Source organism: Theropithecus gelada, chromosome 19 (genome assembly GCF_003255815.1).
Source record: "Theropithecus gelada isolate Dixy chromosome 19, Tgel_1.0, whole genome shotgun sequence".
Classification (NCBI taxonomy): domain Eukaryota; kingdom Metazoa; phylum Chordata; class Mammalia; order Primates; family Cercopithecidae; genus Theropithecus; species Theropithecus gelada.
The window spans coordinates 46,238,680-46,260,655 of NC_037687.1; the positions used below are offsets into that span (position 1 = coordinate 46,238,680).

Genomic DNA, 21,976 nt, shown 5'->3' on the forward strand with positions numbered 1-21,976 from the left:
TCCTCCTTGGGCTCAATGCCTGGCCCTCAGAGCAGTCCCAGCACTCCAGACCTGAGGTAATCCTGTGGCATCTCAAGCACAGATTGTGACCTCTGCTTCCTCCTCCCCGAGTCCCTCCAATGCATTCTGGGCCAGACAGAGTGGGAACAGGGTCACCCCACACCTGAGACCTGCTCTGGGCCCTCTGGGCTTTGACTCACACTGCAGGTGAACAGAGCCAGATTCACCTGCCTCCGGGGTCCTCCGGGGAACAATTGGCCACTGTGGAGACACACCCAACACCGGGGCTACCTGGGGACGCAGGACAAGCATCGGAAACGCCTGCTCCTCCTGGACCCTGCCCAGGCCCCCACATAATGGGAGACCCAGTTTTCCAGTTGGACTGAAATTTCAGACGGTGTCTTTGGTACGGGTTTATCAATCCAACCAATGGAAGAGCCTTGGGGCTTCAGTTTGGGGAGTTGACAGTTGCCACAGTCTGCTGGGTGTTGGCAAGAAATATCCTTCAAGAAAAATGGTAGAATAACATCAGAAAATAAAAGAAATATCCAGGAGTTTGAGGCTGCAGAGAGCTACGAGCATGCCACTGCACTGCAACCTGGGTGACAGAGCAGACCCCTTCTCTTAAAACATATAGGCCGGGCATGGTGGCTCACGCCTATAATCCCAGCACTTTGGGAGGCCAAGGTGGGTGGATTACTGAGGTGGATCACTGAGGTCAGGAGTTTGAGACCGGCCTGGCCAACATGGTGAAACTCTGTCTTTACGAAAAATACAAAATAAACTGGACGTGGTGGTGCACACCTGTAATCCCTATTACTGGGGAGGCTGAGACAGGAGAATCACTTGAACTTGGGAGGCGGAGGTTGCAGTGAGCTGAGATCCAGCCTGGGCGACAGAGCGAGATTCCATCTCAAAAAACAAAAACAAAAAACAAACAAACATATAGACCGTGACATTAACTTATAGCAAAAGGAAAGAAGGACAGAGAAGGGGGAGCACAGGCTTTGGAATCAGGCAGGTCTGGGATCAAATCTTGGCTGAGCCATGCAGGATTCAGGACTTTGGGTAAATGACTGAACCTCCCTAAGTTTCAGTGGAGGATAAAGATGCCTGCCGAGGAGGGCGAGGGAAGACAGAACAAGTACCACGTGCTAGGCGCCCAATAAACAATAACCCTGAAGCTTGATTACATTGTCTCATTTTACAAATTACCATCACACACGTGCATGGAGCTCTGCGGTTTTCAAAGTCACTTTTGTCCATTACTTCATTAGATCGCCTCTTCTATTTTTAGCATGTTACTGTAGTTCTTTTAAAATAGAAGTCTCACTCTTATTGGACGTGATCGTCCCAATTTTCTACTCTGCTCTCCTTTTTAATTTCCCCACCCCAGGAACCTTTAGAAAAACAATTCTGGGACTGTTTCTATTAATATCAATTTTCAGATTACAGCGATGTGATGTCTGTTTCCTAATTTAATTAGGTGATTCCTGTTATTACTTCCTACACGCTCATTATTTTTCATTTAGCATATTTTAATGCACCAAAGGAAAGTAAGGCTCTGGCTAGAGACCCCAGGGTGTCTTCTTGCAGGAAGAGGCGAATATTCACTCCAATTGCAGGGGGTGGAGGAACCCAGGAAACCGTGGCCACGAAGAAGACTGGGAAGGCACAGGATGGGGCTGCTACGGGGAACAGCCCAGGCTCAGGTGAGAGAGGCTTGAGACTGAGAAACTTCCACGGCAGAGACGGGGCCCACCGTGGGTACCCCCTCCAAATCAGGGCCTCCCAGGGAGGGTGGCAGTGAGGGTCATTCATGACCCCCACCCTCAAACAGCAGAATCCAATGATGGTCCCACAGCCGGCACCACCCGGACCCATCAAACCCACTGGGCTTGGGGTATCCAGACCTGAAGTTTCCATGTTCAGACCCTGCCTATTTCCGGCACTTGGGCAATCACCATGCAGGAAGCACTCCATGTCCACCCCTCCGTCAGTACTGGTCTTTGCACAACTCCAGGGGGCACCCTTCACACTGCAACCTATGTGAACCATACCCCAGAATTAGCATAAAGCACAGTGTGGGTGTGTCCCTGCCGGGTGCAAAACAGCAACTGGGGCTTGGCTTTCTGGGCCCCTGGGCTCTGGCCACCCTCTCTGCCCCTCCCCACCTCCAATTGTGCATAATGATGGCTGGCCTGGCCTAGAAGGAACCTCCACAAAGACATTCTGGAGTTTACGAGAAAAAAGGAGGGCAGGACTCCCAGAGCCATGCTTGGAAGGAACACTGTTATAAGCACCCCACCCACAGCCCTGACGCGGAGAGCCTGGTACATTAGGTGACAAGGAGGGGGCACTCCAGGAGCACTGAAAACCCAGCGGGTGGCTTTCCCTGGAGTGAAATTGTCTCCACTGTGGCCCAGGAAAAGTGAGGCACGGGAGGGCGAGGTGGCCCTTGTCAGCCTTGGGCGCTGTTCAGGAAGATGGTTTGAAGCTGCAGGTGCATTGTTTAGAAACACTGGGTTCTGAGAGTCCCAGCCCTGCTGATTTTGCGATAATGTATTGCCAGCTACTTAACAGGATGGATCACTGCAATTACATGTCACTTCTGATATTCACAGTCACAACAAGGATGTGTCAGCGTCGCAAGGTTTGTAGGAAATATATATGATGTTCCACAATGCCGTTAGAGAATGGTTTCAGGAAACAGACTCGAGAGTTCCAATAAAACCCACCTGCCCTGGGAAAGCAGCCAACTCCATGGAAACTGGAGGGGCCGATACCGGCCCCAGACAGAGTGTGGGCTTAGCCGCCCAGCTGCGCGAGGACCGGACTCGCTCTGAGAGGCCAGTGGCTTAATTCCCCTGCAGCCAACCTGGCCCAGCTGCTCAGAGAGGGCAGGCAGGGGCGGCCGCTGCACTTCTGTTGCCTCTGTCACCCTCGTTTGGGCGAGCTGTTGAGAGCCTCTTAGCAGGCGCCCCTGTGGTCCTGGCATTTGTCTCAGAGCTCCAGGGGGACACACTCAGAACATGACAGTCACTACAGGATCTGGACAGACCTTCTGATGTTGCAGTTTAGCCCTCCGCATAGGCACAGGCAGGGCAATCTGTCCCTGGTAACCCTGGGACCCAAAGTGTGTGAGGGCCACACTTTCTCCAATCAACGCAGCGCTGCCTGCAGGCGATCAAAACAAGAGCCCTGGCATCAGGCAGAACCGCGGGCATCGGACTTCTGGATCTGTCCATTTCTAGCTGTGAGGTATTGGACATGACGCACAGCAGCACGTGCTCTGGAGGGAGACCCCTGGTTCCACTGGAATCTCACTCAAGCCCGCTTCACTACTTCCACTGCAGGTCAGTACCTCCTATGCACTAGAGAGGACAAACAAACAGCCCACAGTTCCCCTCCTCCAGGAAGTCCTCCTGACTCCTCCAGCACTCACCTCTCAAGAAAGGTTTACAACCTGCCTTAAGTGTCCCCCAGGCCCCACTGAGCCAGGGCCAGGCCTCCCCTCCACTGCCCCCAGATTGGAATCCTCTAGGGAAGGGCCTGGATAACTTCTTTCCTTGACCCCACAGATTGTGAGCTCCCGAGAGCAGAGCCCGAGCTTCCTCCTCCCGCATCTCCATCTCCCTGTGCACCCCCCCTCCCCTGCCTCGGTACAGCTAAGCGGCTGGGCTTGCAGGGCCGTCACACAGATGGGCATGTACAGATCTCTCCCTGCGGCTGGCAAGCCCAGGGACCCAGGCGTGGAGGTCCCATCCCAGGACAATGTGAGGTTTGGGCAGAAAAGCATGAATTTCCATGCTGGCATCCAGCCCAATAGGGAGCATGGACAGCTTCCAGAACACTGGTTTCCTGGCCTGGAAATGTGGAGTAGATGTGAGTCCAGAGCTGCCAGCCCCTATCCCAGGGCAAGGCTCTCCCACAGCCCTCTCTGCCCTGCATGGCACCAGCACCCAGGCCTGGGGTGTATGAGGGCGAAGGAGTGAGCGTGTTGACCTGTGAGTGGAGACACAGGTGCAGAGGGGCTAGGGCGTGGTGGGGGCTTCCTGCCTGTCTTGCCTGGTCCTTCATTCTGTGGGGCTGGATACCCCTTGGTGGAGAAGCTACAGGGAGACGCCATGCACCCTGGCAAGCATTTCAGACGCCGTAAGCCCCAAATGGAACCATAAGCCCCAAATGGAACCGGTGATCTCCTGCCCCCTCCCCCCAACCTCTCCCCATCTGGTACATCTGCCCCAGTGAATGGTACCCCCAACCCCCCTCCTCTAGAGCCAGAAACCCGAGTCCCCCTGAATCAAGACCACGGCCCTCCCCACCTCCTTGTCCTCTCACTCAAAAGGCCTCCAATGCTGCATGCGACATCCTTGGTTGCCCAAATCTCCTTGCATTTGCCGCATCTCCCTCTCTGCTCCCTGCCCACGGCCACACAACAGGCAGCCACCAGAATGAGCTTCCTTCCTTCCTTCCTTCCTTCCTTCCTTCCTTCCTCCCTCCCTTCCTTTTTCTTTTCTTTCTCTCTCTCTTTCTCTCTTTCCTTCCTTCCTCCCTCCCTCCCTCCCTTCCTTTTTCTTTTCTTTCTCTCTCTCTTTCTCTCTCTTTCCTTCCTTCCTCCCTCCCTCCCTCTCCTTCCTTTCTCCCTCCCTCCCTCCCTCCCTCCTTTCTTTTTCTTTCCTTCTTTCTTTCTTTCTTTCTTTCTCCCTTTCTTTCTTTCTTTCCTTCTTTCTTCCTCCCTTTCTCTCTCTCTCTCTCACTCTCGCTCTTTCTCTCTTTCTCTCTTTCTTTCTTGATGGAGTCTCGCTTTGTCACCCAGGCTGGAGTGCCGTGGCGTGATCTCAGCTCACTGGATAAAGGACTGTAGTTCTTTTTAAAAGAACTACGACCTCTGCCTTATGGGTTCAAGCGATTCTCCTGCCCCAGCCTCCCAAGTAGCTGGGATTACAGGCCCATGCCACCACGCCAGGCTAATTTTTGTATTTTTAGTAGAGCCGGGGTTTTGCCATGTTGCCCAGGCTGGTTTTGAACTCCTGACCTCAGGTGATCCACTGACCTCAGCCTCCCAAAGTGTTGGAATTACAGGCGTGAGCCACCATGCCCGGCTGGACTGAGCTTTCTGATGAACCACTCCCTACTCCGGGGTCCCCAGAGCTCCTTGTTGCCAGGGGCCAAGGCTGGCTCCTCTACCACACTGCAAGGGCCTGCTGGGCCCAGGGCCGGCCGTGTGTCTAGATTCACACGAATCCAGGAGTCTAGATTCACAGGTCATGCTGCAGCCCCTAAACCACTTAGAGTTCTCCACATGCCGCATTCTCTCAGGACTCCAATCCTTTATCCACACTGTTCTGTCTGCCCAGGCTCTGCTCCAGGCCCTGAACACAACAATACCGGGTGCCCCAAGTTCTGGGGAGACAGTGTGGTTCACTGAACAATAGGCAGCCACCCAGGCCACATGCCAGCTCTGAAGCCCAGAAGCTGCGTGGCCTTGGGTACGGCTCTTAGCCTCTCTTACCTCAGTAGTCTCATCTTTCAAAAGGTGTAATAATAATTCACTCATGGGGGTTTTAAAGTATTAAATGAGGCCAGGCACAGTGGCTCACACTGTAATCTCAGCACTTTGGGAGCCCGAGGTGGGTGGATCACTTGGGGCCAGGAGTTCGAGACCAGCCTGGGCAACATGACAAAATCCCATCTCTACCAAAAATACAAAAGTTAGATGGGCGTGGTGGTGCGTGCCTGTGGTCCCAGCTACTCAGGAGGCTGAGGTGGGAGGATCACTGGAGCCCAGGAAATCAAGGCTGAGATCGCGCCACTGCACTCTAGCCTGGGTGACAGAGTGAGACTCTATCTCAAAAAATAAATAAATAAAAATAAAGCATTAAGTAAAGAGAAAAACAAATAATCCCATCAAAAAGTGGGCACAGGACATAAATAGACATTTCTCAAAAGACTCACAGGTTGGGTACGGTGGTTCCCATCTGTAATCCCAGCACTTTGGGAGGCTGAGGAATGTGGGTCACAAGGTCAGGAGTTTAAGACCAGCCTGGTCAACATAATCAAACCCCATCTCTACTGAAAATACAAAAAATTTAGCCAGGCATGGTGGCAGGCGCCTGTAATCCCAGCCACTTGGGAGGCTGGGGCAAGAGAATTGCTTGAACCTGGGAGGCGGAGGTTATGGTGAGCCAAGATCGTGCCATTGGACTCTAGCCTGGGCAACAAGAGCAAAACTCCGTATCAAAAAAAAAAAAAAAAGTTAAAAAACAATAATGTTGGCATGGATGTGGTGAAAAGGGAACGCTTTTACACTGCTGGTGGGAATGTAAATTAGTACAACCACTACGGGAAACGGTGTGGAGATTCCTTAAAGCAGCAGTCCCCAACCTTTTTGGCACCAGGAATCAGTTTCATGGAAGACAATTTTTCCACGGTCTGGGGAAGGGGGAGGGGAGATGGGGGTGGGGAGGTGGTGGTTTCGGGATGGTTCAAGCACGTTACATTTATTGTGCACTTTATTTCTATCATTATTACATTGTAATATATAATGTATATACGTGGATATGTTATTACATGTAATATATCCAGTGACAGATCATCAGGCATTAGATTTTCATAAGGAGCACACAACCTAGATCCCTTGCATGTGCAGCTCACAGGAAGGTTCAAGCTCTTCTGAGACTCTGATGTGGCCGCCGATCTGACAGTAGACAGAGCTCAGCTTCGATAGCTCATGCACCACTCACCTCTTACTATGCGGCCTGGGTCCTAACCCAGGGGTTGGAGACGCCTGCCTTAAAAAACTAAAAGTAGAACTACCATTCAATCCCTGAATCCCACTCCTGGGTATCTACTCAGAGTCATCATATGAAAAAGACACACGCTTATGCATATTTACTGCTGCACAATTCACAGTTGCAAAGCTATGGAACCAACCTAAGTGCCCATCAACGAATGAGCAGATAAAGAAAATGTAGTGGCCAGGTGCAGTGGCTCATGCCTGTAATCCCAGCACTGTGGGAGGCTGAGGCAGGTGGATCACCTGAGGTTAGGAATCTGAGACCAGCGTGGCCAACATGGTGAAACACTGTCTCTACTAAAAATACACAAATTAGCCAGGTGTGGTGGTGGGCACTGGTAATCCCAGCTACTAAGGAGGCTAAGGCAGGGGAATCGCTCCAACCCAGGAGGCAGAGGTTGCAGTGAGCTGAGATTACACCACTGCGCTGCAGCCTGGGAGACAAAAGCAAAACTCTGTCTCAAAAAAAAAAGAAAGAAAAAAGAAAATGTGGTATATATACACCGTGGAATACTACTCAACCATAAAAAGGAACAAAATAATGTCTTTTGCAGCAACTTGGATAGAGGGGGAGGCCATTATTCTAAGTGAAGTAACTCAGGAATGGAAAACCAAATACCACATGTTTTCACTTGTAGGTGGGAGCTAAGCTGTGGGGATGTAAAGTCATGAAAGTGACACAATAGACTATGGGACTTGGGGGAGAAGGCTGGGGAGCAGGTGAGGAATAAAAGACTACATATTGGGTACGGTGTACACTGTCTGGGTGACAGATGGGTGCACTAAAATCTCCTAATTTACCACTAAAGAACTTATCCATATAACCAAAAACCACCTATACCCCCAAAACTATTGAAATTTTAAAAGTAGTAAATGAGTATTAAATATATGTAAAGTGCTTGTGATTGTGCCTGGCTCAACTCGAGGACCTGAGAGCATTAGCTAGTATTAGTATTGTTGCTGCTTCTGTGTCTGCCCCAGTGAATGCTGGCACACTGTCTCAAACTAGACATAATTTATTTGTAAGAATTATATGTAGCCAGTTGTGGTGGCTCACACCTGTAATCTCAGCACTTTGGGAGGCTGAGGTGGGAGATCACTTGAGCCCAGGAGTTTGAGACCAGTCTGGGCAACATAGTGAGATCCTGTCTATATAAAAAATAAAATAGGCTGGGCGTGATGCTTCACGCCTGTAATCCTAGCACTTCGGGAGGCCGAGGCAGGCGGATCACGAGGTCAGGAGATCGAGACCATCCTGGCTAACACAGGTGAAACCCTGTCTCTACCAAAAACGTAAAAAAATTAGCCGGGCGTAGTGGCGGGCACCTGTAGTCCCAGCTACTCGGGAGGCCGAGGCAGGAGATGGCGTGAACCTGGGAGGCAGAGCTTGTAGTGAGCTAAGATCACACCACTGCACTCCAGCCTGGGTGACAGGGCAAGACTCTGTCTCATAAATAAATAAATAAATAAATAAGTAAAATAGCTGGGTGTAGTGACATCTGCCTGGCATCTCAGCTACACAGGAGGCTCAGGTGGGAGGATCACTTGAGCCCAGGAGGTCAAAGCTGCAGTGAGCTAAGCTGCAGTGATCTATCATGGCAAGACTACACACCAGCTCGGGCAACAAAGCAAGACCCTGCCTCTTGAAGGAAAAGAAAAGGGAAGGGAAGGGAAGGGGAGGGGAGGGGAACGGCGGAGAGGAGAGGGGAGGGAAGGGAAGGGAAGGGAAAATTTTATGCATTAGATCATATAAAGCCGGGCATGGTGGCTCACGCCTGTAATCCCAACACTTTGGGAGGCCAAGGCGGGTAGATCACCTAAAGCTCAGGAGTTCAAGACCAGCCTGGCCAACATGGTGAAACCCTGTCTCTACTAAAAAGACAAAAATTAGCCGGGTGTGGTGGTGGACAGCTGTAATCCCAGCTACTTGGGAGGTTGAGACATGAGAATTGCTTGAACCTGGGAGGCAGAGCTTGCAGTGAGCTGAGATCACGCCACTGCACTCCAGCCTGGGCTACAGAGAAGACTCTGTCTCAAAAAAGTAAAGTTCTTAGTACAAGGCCTGGCCCATGGTAAATGTTCAGTCAATATTCATTATTATCTTCAGCGTTAAATTTCCCTGTGCCCTGCAGGAATGCCCTGAGACAGGTCACAGACCTAGGAGTCATCAGGGGGCTGTCCGGTCCCAGTGTCTGTGCTAGGGGTCCCTGAGGGGGATCTTGCTGTCCACCACAGCTGCCTCCCCACTGGGCACCCCAGAACCACCATCCACAACTCCTTGACTCCAGGAAAAGGCAAAGGGCTCTGAAGCATGGGGTGACCCCACTTAAAGAAAACTCACTCTTTTTTTTTTTTTTTTTTTTGAGACAGAGTCTTGCTCTGTCGCCCAGGCTGGAGTGCAGTGGCCGGATCTCAGCTCACTGCAAGCTCCGCCTCCCGGATTCACGCCATTCTCCTGCCTCAGCCTCCCAGGTAGCTGGGACTACAGGCGCCTGCCACCTCGCCCGGCTAGTTTTTTGTATTTTTTAGTAGAGACGGGATTTCATTGTGTTAGCCAGGATGGTCTCGATCTCCTGACCTCGTGATCCACCCGTCTCAAAACTCACTCTTAAAAGAAGGAACGATTAAGTTCCTTAAAAGAAGAAACTATTTACAGTGTGCCAGCAACAGAATCTGTATGGTAACATTATATATGTGTGTATATATATGAATAAACTGCAACAGAATCTGTATGGTAACATTATATATATGAATAAACTACAACAGAATCTGTACAGTAACATTATATATATGAATAAACTACAACAGAATCTGTATGGTAACATTGTAGTTTTATATACATATCTATGAATAAACCAATCAATCCACACCACTCACTTTGGCTTCATGGGTCACTGACAATGACTCACCTTGCCCCATTAAAACAAAATCCATTCCACTTTAAAGAATTAAGGAGGAATGATAAAATCAGAACACTGCCACTGTGTAACCCCTAATGAATGGCCGGATCTAGGTACGATCACTGGCAGCTGATAACAGAAGACAGCCAGGCAGACAGGAGCCTCCTGATGGAATAATACAGAACCACCCATGAATTCCTGCCCCCCAAAACTCCCCTAGAACAAAACAAAAACGAATCCAAACCTGTATCTGATCAAGCTTCAAGATTCACCTAATTTATTGGGACAACAAAGAACAGAGAACAATGTGAATCCATATCAGACAGGCCCAATCAGCCAAATCCCAACTTACAAAAAGTTCTATAGGAACCGTGACCTGGTTTCCTCAAATAAATAGAGGGAGGAAAATACAGATGGAGAAGGAAACTTACAGATTACAGACTTAAAAGACTTATCCACCGACTGCCACGTGAGGGCCTTTTCTGGATATTGGATGGAACAAATTGGAAATAAAGGTAATTACATTTGTGAGATAGCTAGACATTTGCACACTGTCTGACTACTTGATGCTATTGAGGAATCGTTAAATTTGATGTTAGTAAGGAATGAGTTTAGTGGTAAGGTCAACAAAACAGTTCTTATCTTTTAAACTGAGAAATATATTGAAACATTTATGGCTGAGACTGGGAGTGGTGGCTCACGCCTGTAATCCCAGCACTTTGGGAGGCCGAGGTGGGCAGATCACCTGAGGTCAGGGGTTCGAGACCAGCCTGACCAACATGGAGAAACCCCATCTCTACTAAAAATACAAAATTAGCCAGGCATGGTGGCACATGCCTGAAATCCCAGCTACTCGAGAGGCTGAGGCAGGAGAATCGCTTGAACCCAGGAGGCGGAGTTTGTGGTGAGCTGAGATTGCACCATTGCACTCCAGCCTGGGAAGCAAGAACAAAATTCTGTGGAAGGAAGGAAGGAAGGAAGGAAGGAGGGAAGGAAGGAAGGAGGGAAGGAAGGAAGGAAGGAAGGAAGGAAGGAAGGAAGGAAGGAAGGGAGGGAGGGAGGGAGGGAGGGAAGGAAGGAAGGAAGGAGAAATATTTACAGCTGAATTGATAGGCTATCTGGTATAGACTTCAAAAATCACATGAAAGAAGGGAAGTGGATGGTGCTGTGGATGGGGCCAGCCTGGTGCGGGTGGAGGGTGCTGGGTGCTGGGTACGTGATGTTCATGGCACTATCCTACTCCACTACTGCGTGTGTTTCAAACTCTGTATGATAAAACATTCACAAAGAAAGGAGCTCTTAAAATTCAGTTTGCTCAACCAAATGTGGAGTCAGCCTTCTGCAGCCCCCAGAGCCAGTACACGGGGAGTTCTTTGTTGTTTGAGACAAAGTCCGGCCCTGTCGCCCAGGCTGGAGCACAGTGGCACAATCTCAGCTCACTGCAGCCTCGACCTCCTGGGCTCCAAGGATCCTCCCACCTCAGCTTCCCAAGTAGCTGAGACTACAGGGGTGTACCGCTATACCCAGCTAACTTTGTTTATTTTTTTGTAGAGACAGGTTCTTGCTATGTTGCCCAGGCTGGTCTAGAACTCCTAGGCTCAAGTGATTCTCCCCCCTGAAGGCCTCCCAAAGTGCTGAGATTACAGGCATGCGCCAGCACACCTGGCCGTTGGTGTTTGTTATTCTTGATTCTGGCCTGGTCTCCAAGTCTTTCTCTTGGAGAAGAGGTGAGTCTTGTCTACTGGGTCAAAAAGTGAATTTCCTGAAAGCAGAAGCTCTGGCCTCAGGGCCTGGCAATCCTGGAGACTGGAAAAGAACTCTAACTGGAGAGGCGAATTCTCTGATCCACAAAACTTCATCTTCGAACGGGGGTAACTTACTGAGTAGCTCTTCCTGTTTCCAAAGATTTGATTTGGACTAGAGCAACAAAAATGTTTAAAATGTGGTTTGATTTACAAAAGTTTGGCGACCCCCTACCATTCCATCTACTGCCTGAGCCAGGTGAGCTTGGCTGGCTGATCCATGTAAAGTTCAGGTGCTGTTAACACCTGGTGGCTGCGTGGGAGAGACACGCATGAGGCCAGGCCCCAAGGGACCTCAAGCAACTCAGAACTCCCGCCACTCCTTGTCCCCTTTCTATACTTGTAGTGCCACAAACTACAGCTCCCAGAGAACTCCGTCCCCAGAACAGTTCATGCCACGGTGTGGAATTTCCTCCGCAGATCTGCTCATCTCTACTCCCAACCCGCCGCCCCAACACCTGCCTGTTTGCCTGATCGGAATGGCAGGGTAGCTCCCAGAATCTGTTCCTCCCACCAACAGAAATGCACAGGGAGAAGGCTTGTCAGGGGCCCTTGGGGCCACCCAGCCATGCAACTGGACACATACATTTTGTAAGCACTGGTTTCCAACAGATAAATGTAATCAAGGTTTATATGCTCAGAGAAGCCAACAGGATGGGATTGTTTCACTTGAAAGATCAGAAGAAAATTGTAACTAATGTTGTGGAAAATTACTTTGATATTGCTTTCTTGGTACCGAATCACAATTAGGCTGCCGTGAGAAGTACAGGGAAGGAATAAATGAATAGTAACAAATCAACACAAACAGCCTGTGTCAGAGGCACTTTGCTCAGGGAAAGTAACGTAAGCATTACTTAAAGTTTTATGACTGTGTTTGGTGTGATTTACCCAGACCGTCAAGTCTGCCCGTCACCTGGCACGTGGTGAGGCTGGTCTGACTGCATGGACCATCAGAAGACCCACGTGTGCTCCTTGCCAGGTCTGCCAGCTGCAGAGGGATGATGGCCTTGGCTCCGTGCCATCTGACACCCCCTGCCAGCCTGAGGCTCCGATCTTCCCAGAAATCCCAGCCGTCCCGTGGGTCCCCAGCCCACCTGTAATCCACACATGTGTGTACTCGGGCAGCTGGGTAGGGCAACAGGGACCTGCACAGCAAGCGCTGCGGCTGCGGCAGGGCAGGGCACTAGCTGAAGCCACCAAACCACAGTCAGATCCACGAGTGTCCCACCGATAGGTCCAGGCCCCAGTCCCAGGTGGGCATCACAGGCACACTCATACCTCCTCTCCCAGGCTCCTCCTGTAGAATGTGAGCACTGGCTGTCTGGACCCTCTGCCTACATGCACCCCCAACCACGCACACACCAAGGACACACCCAGGCAGTGTTTGCTTGCCCTTCTTCCTGAGTTTGCTTCTAGGCAGGTAACACGTGACCATAGGTACCAGCTCGCCGTCTTCCCTGATGGCGCTGTCCCGAGGGTCCCTGTTCTGCCAACGCAGTGTCATGAGCTGTTCTGGGGCTCATGTGAGGCTGCAAAGCTCCCGCAGGAGAGCTGGCTCTGCTGTGCACCTACTGCTCCAGAAGCCTGGGAGCAGCCAGACCCACTTCTGACAGCCACCACCTGTGGGGGTCTGGCCTAGGCATGAGTCAGCACCCATGACTCGCCCACCATCTCCTGGAGGCCACTGCCTTGGCTGCCTCCCTCTGACTCTCAACTCATCCACCTGCCCATGGGAAGCCTCTGGCAGCTGCCAGACCCAGGGCCCCGGCACTGGCCTCCCTGTGCTCTTTTCACCTTCCTTCCTGGTGTCCATGGGCCCTCAATCTGCACTAAGGGCCACACATCATAGGTGCTCGTCCACAATGGGGGTGGGGGTGGAGGGGTTGCAGAGTAAGACCCCTTCCTGTGCTCTGGGCTTCCGGCAGGGGTTTGTGCAGGAACCCCTCTGCCCACACCTCCGGCCCCCTTCTCTTTCATCCTGTCTCTGGCTCATAGCACAGAGCAACCAAGAGAGAGTGAGTGGGTTTCCCTGGGGAGGAGTGGTGTCCCTGGGGGTGCACCAGCCTGTCCATGCCCTAGAGCATGTGGACTGTGTGTGGCTTCTGCCGAGACGCCTCCCCTCCTCTCCCTCCAAAGCAGAGAGCTCCCAGGTCTTGGCACCCTGCCAGCTGACCTTCTGTCCTGCCATATCTCCGGGATGCGGACCGTGTCCCAGCAGCAGAGACCTTGCCTGAACTCCCCTCTCCACACTCTGCCCTGAGACGCCAGAATCACCCTTCCCGCTCTGGCCTCCCTGCCATCCCACCCGTCCCCAGCAGCCCTCTGTGACTCCAGTGGGCCACCAGGCAGGGGTGGAATGGAAGTGGCAGTGGGGGACCTTCGGAGGGGGTCTTGGCCTCACAAAACCAGGAGGTACCCTGACCCCCTTTGTCCAGACCAGAGGGGCTAGATTCTCCAGGGCTGGGCAGGGAGACTGAGTCTCACCTGTGGGGCAAGGGTTCAGGGAGAAGTTGTCCACTTTCTGATATCCCCGACAAAGTGGAAGAGACCTGAGAGGTGGCGCAATCCTGTTTAAATCTGAGTTGCATCAAGGGCAACAACTGGCTCAATAGACAGCAGCCTTGCCATGACCCCCAAGAGAGGCCACCCTGCTGCTAGGCACTGGCTGGAAGTTTGCATCAGACACAGCACTCCCACATTGAGACTGATGCCTTCCCCGGGAAGCCAGGACTCTGCCTGCTCCCCGGGGGTCTTGGCACAGACTTGCTCCTTTCCCCCAAGACCAGCACACCAGGGCAGCCGTGGAGGCCTGAGCTTCAGGCTGGAAAGCTGGGGGCGGTGATGGCAGGACTCAGCACAAGGACTCACCTGGCGCCTGCTGGGGGGCGAGCTCCGTGGGGTCCTGCAGGCTGATGAAGAGGAGGAGGCCTGCAGCTCCGAACAGCAGGATGGATGAGAACATGCAGGCCAGCCGCATCGTTCCAGGTCGCGGGGTCATCCGGGACTCGCTCAGGGGTCACCTCTCGGGTGTGGGAGGCACGTTCTTCCCTCATCGTCCACACCAGGCGTCCATCAGGCCGAGGTCTACGGGGCAGAGTGGGGACAGTCATCATCGAGGTGCACAGGTGGAGGCCCCGCTCACTGCAGCAACCCAAGTGTAATTCCCGGATGCCTCTGCCCTCTACAAGTTACCCAGGGGTGCCCTTTCCACCCTTTCATGCCCGGGAGGCTGAGGGCAGCCTGTTCCCACCTGTGGCTGGAATGCTAGCTTTCCGCCAGGGTCTCCTGTATCTGCACCTCCAGAAAAATCATGGAATGAGACACCGTCTGGCCCTGCCTGGGGGAGCCGAAGTGGGAACCCCCAGGCCCCCAGTCAGTAGCCACCAGCCATCCCCTGCACTGTCCAGACCTCCAAATAAGCATGTGTACCCCCAGGGTGGGGGCCTAGGTACTGGGTCCTTGTCCCTGGCACCCGGCCTGGTGGGCAGAGAAGATCTTGAATGTGCCTCCACCCTGCTCCTCTCTGTAGGGCACTGGGGACAAGGTCTCCACAGAGCAGGCAGCTCTGAGAAGGGGCCTGCTAGGCTCAAAGGATATTCAGGCACAGACGGACTCCCCTACACCAGCCAGGGCTGTCCTCACTGATGGACTGACAGATGGGTTGGCGGATGGCGGTGCCTCTGGACAGTCACACCGGAGGGAGCTGAGGCTCTGGCCAGACCACAGGAGTCCCTGCGCTCGAGGCCCTTGGCCTGGAGCGGAGGTGGGGCAGTTACACCTGTGTCCAACAGACTCCAAGCTCAGAGGTGCAGAGGCTGGGTGCGAACACCCCCTCGTGTTCCTAGGGGTGGGCACTAACTGCTCCGGCCACTGCAGACCCAGAGTATATCCATGTGACCTACCCCTTACCCCGCTTCCTCCTAAAGGGCAGGGAGAGAAATTCCCCGTCCCCCACATAGCAGCCAGTCACGCCAACAGGGCCAGGCTGTGCATCGAGATGGGGGCACCCCAAGGCCATTTGCCCAAAGGAAGAATATAAGTTCCTGCCTTGGAGGGTAGAGAGAGCATGGGCAGAGTACAGGGGGAGGAAGGCACAGGCGGCAGGCACCCCAGGGAGCCCCCCTCCTTTGAAGGTCGGTCACTCTGTCCCCTTACTTTCCAGCGGGCCCTGCTGGCCTGGGGGACCACCCTTTTTCCACCCAAGGAGCCCTGGGGGAACTTCCCCACCCTGGCACAGGTCAGTGCCTGAGGGAGGTGAGGCCAGGTCGGCAGCTCCCAGTAGCCTCTGAGGCCACAGCTAGGTAGCTGGTCAAGCCCCAGGCCAAATGTGCTGCTCGGCCCAAGGACATTTCCCTGCCCAGGGACAATACTTCAGCCAGGCGACTCCTCCCCAACATGGACCCAAGTGCTGGGGGAAGAAGCCCCCACATCCAGCCCATGGAGCATGAGGGATGAGAAGAGGCGCTCTCCCTGCTCCCCGCCCACGACTCCCCACGACCAGATTGTTCTTCTGAAAAGCTCAAGGGCTGGGGAGGGTAAATTGCAGGTTTGGGTTTCTCCCCTCTGCAGTCTGTGCAATTATTTTTTCACTCAGTTAACTTTAATTAACCTGCCCCAGGCCTCTCTGCACCGGGAAGGCACCTGATGCTGGGCTCTCTGGACTGTGCCGAGCAGGTGGTTCCTGCGGCCTTCCAGCTTTTTACAGAAGCACCGAGCTGGGCCTGTTTTGTCTCCGGAGCTGGCTCTGGGGTGTCAGGCCGGCCCCGACCTCACTGTAATGGCCTCTGCCCCAAAGACAAACTGCTACTTCCTGTCACCCACCAAGGCCACCCCTGCCCTGCCTGCAGAGGGTAGAAATGGACAGTCACGTGTCCCCAAGGGCTCAGACTCAAAGCCCCTTGTGTGGGGTTGGGGCCTCTCCCTCCATGGCTGCCCTGGATGAGGCCATCCTGAGGACCTGGGGTTCACTGCCTTGCAAAGACACAGATGCAGCAGTGCAAGCCCCACAGCAGGCTGTGACACCGTACCATTCCCCAAGCCCTTCCCTCTGTGAGTACAGCGCTGCACTGCAGAGTCCAAGGCCCACAGGGCCCAACCCCAAAGCCTCAGGAGAGAGTGAGCGGCTGACGAGGGAGGCAGAGCTGTTCTCTCCAGCCTCACTCGGGGGAGCCCCAGGCAGTCACAGAAAGGAAAAGACGTCACACACCAACACGGCGGAGCCATGGCTCTCAGATGGGGACCAGGAAGAGCATGCAGGGTCTCTCGGAGCAGCCGCTGTTGCAGGGTCATGGGGACAGCGTTCACATGTGCACCGCACCCACGGACCTAAGCAGATGTGGGTTCGTTAACACGCATACGCACACATGCCCGGGTGCATGCCGGCCAGCGCCTGCACACACACCATCGATGGTCCCCAGCAAGGCCCCAGCTGGAAAGCAACCGTCACGAGCCCCTGAGTAAGCTGACCACACTTCGGGCGCACTTCCAGCAGCCTCCTGAGTCAGACACCAGGAAGCCAGTTTGACCTAGGGTAGCCTCCAACATCAAGACATTTTGGGAGGAGGGAGGGAGGAAGGAGAACAAGTTCATGGCTAGCGCCCAGCACTACCTGGTAAAACAGCTAATAAGGGGTCAATATCAGGCTCTACCTGATGAACAAAGGGGACTCAGGAGCATGTGTGATCATCATCTCATTTGTTCAGTAGCTGGCGCTGCAGAATGGTTACAAGAGAGCTGGCCGGTGCTCTCTTCTCTCCCGGTCTGTCTCCATTCAAGCCAGTACAGACATCCACTGTCAAGGACTAAATGGGTCCTGCAGCCAAGACCTGTACTCACTTGTTTCTGAACCTGCCCAAACCAAACCCCACCCCATGATGCCTGGCTCCAGCCACCCATGTGCCTGGGAGCCAGAGCAAGGACCACATCAGTGCCCCCAAATCCAGGAAAGGGAAGAGGACACAGACCCAGGACCACACCTCCATGGTGGTAGAGCTTCATCCGTTCGAGTTCCCCCTTTCAAAGACCCTGCCTTTGCTGGCCCCCCAGAGAGAACACGAGCATCTTCTCTACACCAGGGAAGCTGGCATTGGAGCCGCCTGTGGCTTCAGGGTCCAGCCCCTAAGCCCCAGACCCCAGCTTTTCCCTCTGGGACCCTCAGCTCTGTGTTTGTTCTCACTGGGGACCATGTGACCAGCTAACTCCCTGCTCCGTGCAAACAGGAATCAAAAGGTCAGCGTGCCTCCCCTCCTGGGTAACTGGCCAGCAGTATGGCTGGGCCTTCAGTGCCCCACAAGGAAGCCAACTGGACTCTATAGAACCCTCCTTTCCCCTAAGGTGTGGCAAGGAAGGGTGGTCACTGACAGACCCCTGGGCATTCCAGGGGGTGTGGAATCCTCTATTGTTCCTCGAGGACCCCAGGCTTCAAAGTCGCAAGTTGTTTTCAAGGCAACAAGAGCTGCTGGTCTAACAGCTGTCTGTCTGCCTCTCCTGGGAGTCCAGCTGCTGCCTGGGGAGTGGACACCACCATCTGTCACAGACTGGGGCCTGAAAGGCTGGGGGGGTGGGGCAAAAACCCAGTCACAGGCCTCAGCCTCCACCTGGGACTGTCCCATCCTCACCACAGACTACATCACTCTCAGCTCTGATGACAAGGGCAAAACCTGCCTTCACCTCCCTATATCCATCCCAAGACCATCAGACAATAAGAAAATCCAGCCTGCCAGGGGCACAGAAGAGGGAGGGCTCAGGCAAGAAAAATAAACAGCCCCAGAGAGTTTCCAGCAGCTCCTGCCCAGCTTCACAATTCCCAGTCCTCCTGGTGGCTTTTCTCCCTGAGGCCTGAATGGCGTCACCAATTTTTACTTCAAGAAAAAAAAAAAAAAAAGATCCAATTAATCTCATAAACACCTCCTGGGACACAGGGCAGGGCAAAGGATTCCTCCCATTTCCTTATTTATTTGATTTAAAAATGTGTCTCTTTGAAGAAATTCACTTCAGGGCACAAGCAAGGACTTGGGAATTCAGCCAAAACACACGCACCTCCAGTGGCGACCGGCAGCAGGCGGACAGACGCATGGACGGCTCCAAGGACACGCTTGGCTGCGGCTGATTCTGGGCCTGGACGCTCCCCCTAGCCGCCCAGAGGATCCCCTGTGGCCGTGGGGACCTGTCCCCGTGCCTGGCTCCAGACAGCATGGGTGCACCCACGTGGGCAGTGGACCCTGGGCTCCGGAAAGTTCTCTGTCCGGTGGGTCTCCTTGCACCACACGGGCAGGAGAGAACAATGACGTCCCTCCCGGCTGAGGGCTCCCGGAGAAGCTGCTTGTTGGGAGAGAGGCTGCTATGGCAACTTGAGGAGAATGGAGCCAGGCACTGCCGTCACCTTGAATCCGGCACCGTGCCTTCTGCCGCGGTGGCAGCAGCGGGGACTCTGCACCGGTCGCTGGTCCCTGAGCCCCGGCTTCCCTCCTCAGCCTCCTGGCCTCAGGAACTCATCTGCTCCTCGCCGATCGATCGGTCGGAGCCCACAGCCCGGTCCCCCGAGAGCACCACCTCCTTCTGTTTTGTCAGACTAGTTCTTCCCTGTGCGCGGCTCTCGCTTACTTCTGAGATGGGGTTCTTCTTGATTTGAGCTCATTAAAAATCCTGCAGCTAATTAAAACCGCTTTAATGGCAGCGGCGGCGGCAGCAGCAAACTCTGGGACGAGTCCCTCCAGTTTTTATGCGTAGGCATAAAGTTGCGATGCTCTGCAAGGATGACGGATGGGCGCGAGTGCTTAGACTCCAAGGCGGGGCTGCAGACTCTCAGGCTGGCTCCTGCCGTGCTGCTGAGGAGCTCTGGCCTGGGTCCTGAAATCCCCAGAGCCTGGCCTTGGCACACCCAGGCCCCCGCCGGGCTGCACGCTACTCCCGGGGAATGCAATTTACCTGCTGTCCGCTCCCCTGCTACAAGGCAGGCTTCTCTCCACTCCCCCCAGCCCCATGCTCTGCAGCGGGGAGAAAGGGCTTTCTGGGGTGGAGGTTACCCGGTGAATCAGGCTCACGAGGTCCTAAAGCTTGCCGCCACAGCCCTACTAGGAGCACCACAGCCCAGCCTCCCACCATTGTGGACACATGGCCAGGTGGAGTCTGAGGGGCGCCTGCAAACACACAGCCACAGCGAGGGGAGCCTGAGAGCGTGGCCAAAGACTGACAGGCCACGTCAACTGACCGCACCGTGGACACTATCTCTGCCCAGGGCTTCTTACATATTGAGTACATTTTACGCCACTGGGGCAGGGCAAGGGACAGTCATTCTGCATGTAGAGAAACTGAGTCCCCTCATCCTGGCAGAGTCCGGAATGCTGACACAATGCCCAGAATTCCCTGAATGTGTGAACTTTGGTCCCCTGAGAGCACCATCACGGTGACAGCCCTTCCCCCACTGTGGGAAGAGCATTTGCCGCCTGCCTCTGACTCGGCGCCTCGGAATCGAGAACCGCATGGAGGCCTCTCCCGGTCTTTGTATTCCCAGCACCTGGCACAGTCCCCGGCACAGGGAAGGTGATCAATAGCCTCTGCTGCATGTTGAATGAGCACGAGTTAATAGATGGAAGTGTTTGGGGCCATCTGGAGAGAGGCACTCCATGAACCTGGAATTTTAAAAAGGTCATTTATGTTTCAGGGAGCTGAGGGTTTGTTTTCATCAGAGCTGCGTTGGAATCAGGCCCAAAGAGTAGCCCATCCTATGACAGGAGACAAGGAAGAGGCAAGGAAGAAAAGGTCCCCAGGGAGCCTGATGGAGCCTTAAAACTTGAAATACCCAAGGCACGCTCGCCACCAGGACCTCACTTTTGCCTCCTCATGTCAGTAAGACAGATTTCAGATCACAGAGCTTGAAGACGAATATATTTTTAGAGACAAATGTTGATTTTCTCTCTACATATATATGTATATTAACAGGTGCAATGTTTACACAAAAGACACACGCCACTGAGATGCCACGAAATTGACTGATTGTCCCCTGACATGGTTTGGATATGTGTCCCCTCCAAATCTCATGGTGAAACGTGATTCCCCAGTGTTGGAGGTGGGGCCTGGTGGGAGGAGACTGAATCATGGGGTGGATCCCTCATGAATGGCATGGTGCCATCCCCTTGGTGATGAGTTGGTTCTCACTCAGTTCCTGTGAAATCTGACCATTTAAAAGAGTCTAGGACCTCCCCCTTCATCTCTCTCTTGCCGTTTCTCTTGCCATGTGACCTGCCTCCTCCCACTTTACCTTCTCCCATGATTGTGAGTTTCCTGAAGCCCTCCCCAGAAGCTGAGCAGATGCCAACACCATGCTTCTTGTACAGCCTGCAGAACCGCGAGCGAATTAAACTTCTTTTCCTTATAAATTACTCAACCTCGGGTATTTCTTTATAGCAATACAAAAGTGGACTAATGCATCCCCAAACCTTTCAAATATATTGTGATGCTAGGAAACCCCCAAAAAAACTACAGCTTGCGTGTGTCGATCAAAAAGTCAATGATAGCAACACATGCTATGACATGGGAGACCCTTGAAGACGTCATGTTAAGTGAAACAAGCCAGACACAAAAGGACAAATACTGTATAATTCCACTTGTGTGAAGTGCCAGGAGTAGTCCAATTCATAGAGACAGAAAGTACAATGCAGGTTACCAGGGACTGGAAGGAGGAACAGGGTGTTGGTTAATGGGTACAGAGTCTCTGTTTAGGATGATGAAAAGGTTCTGGAGATGGATGGTGGTGATGGCTGCCCAACAATGTGAATGTATTTAATGCCACTGAACTGTACACTTAAATATGATTATGAAGTGGGTGGATCACTAGAGGTCAGGAGCTTGAGACTAGTCTGGCCAACATGATGAAACCCCATTTCTACTAAAATTACAAAAATTAGCTGGGTGTGGTAGTGCATACCTGTTATCCCAGCTACTTGGGAGGCTGAAGCAGGAGAATTGCTTGAACCTGGGAGGCAGAGGTTGCAGTGAGCCGAGATTGCGCCACTGCACTCCAGTCAGGGCAACAGAGCGAGACTCTGTCTCACAAAAAACAAAAAAACAAAAAAAAAACAAAAAAAAAACACCAGGCACGGTGGCTCAGCCTGTAATCCCAGCACTTTGGGAGGCCAAGGCGGGTAGATCACCTGAGGTCAGGAGTTCGAGACCAGCCTGGCAAACATGATGAAACCCATCTCTACTAAAACTACAAACATTAGCCAGGCATGGTGGCAGCCATCTGTAATCCCAGCTACTTGGGAGGCTGAGGCAGAAGAATGGGAGGCAGAGGTTGCAGTGAGGCGAGGTCGCGACATTGCACTCCAGCCTGGGTTACAAGAGCGAAACTCCGTCTCAAAAACAAACAAACAAAACAAAACAAAAACCCAAAACCCTCAGTGGAAGCAGCTTGAACTGTTACAGGGTGGCCATCAGGCTCAGAGCGGGGTGCTCCAGGTTCTCTGGCCTGACTT

General features: G+C 53.1%; 1 protein-coding gene across 3 annotated transcripts in view; it reads right to left on the reverse strand.

Moving 5' to 3' along the window:
• Positions 1–21,976, reverse strand: part of CHST8 (carbohydrate sulfotransferase 8) — a 152,567-nt gene that overhangs the window by 71,251 nt on the left and 59,340 nt on the right. For 2 of the 3 annotated variants that reach the window (XM_025367696.1, XM_025367698.1), the window contains one exon: positions 14,370–14,585. In XM_025367696.1, the coding sequence (XP_025223481.1) occupies positions 14,370–14,499 (130 nt within the window). In that variant the 5' untranslated portion in view covers positions 14,500–14,585. Of the gene's footprint in view, positions 1–14,369; positions 14,586–18,539; positions 19,212–21,976 lie in introns of those variants that run through there. The other variant, XM_025367697.1, reaches the window with a different exon arrangement.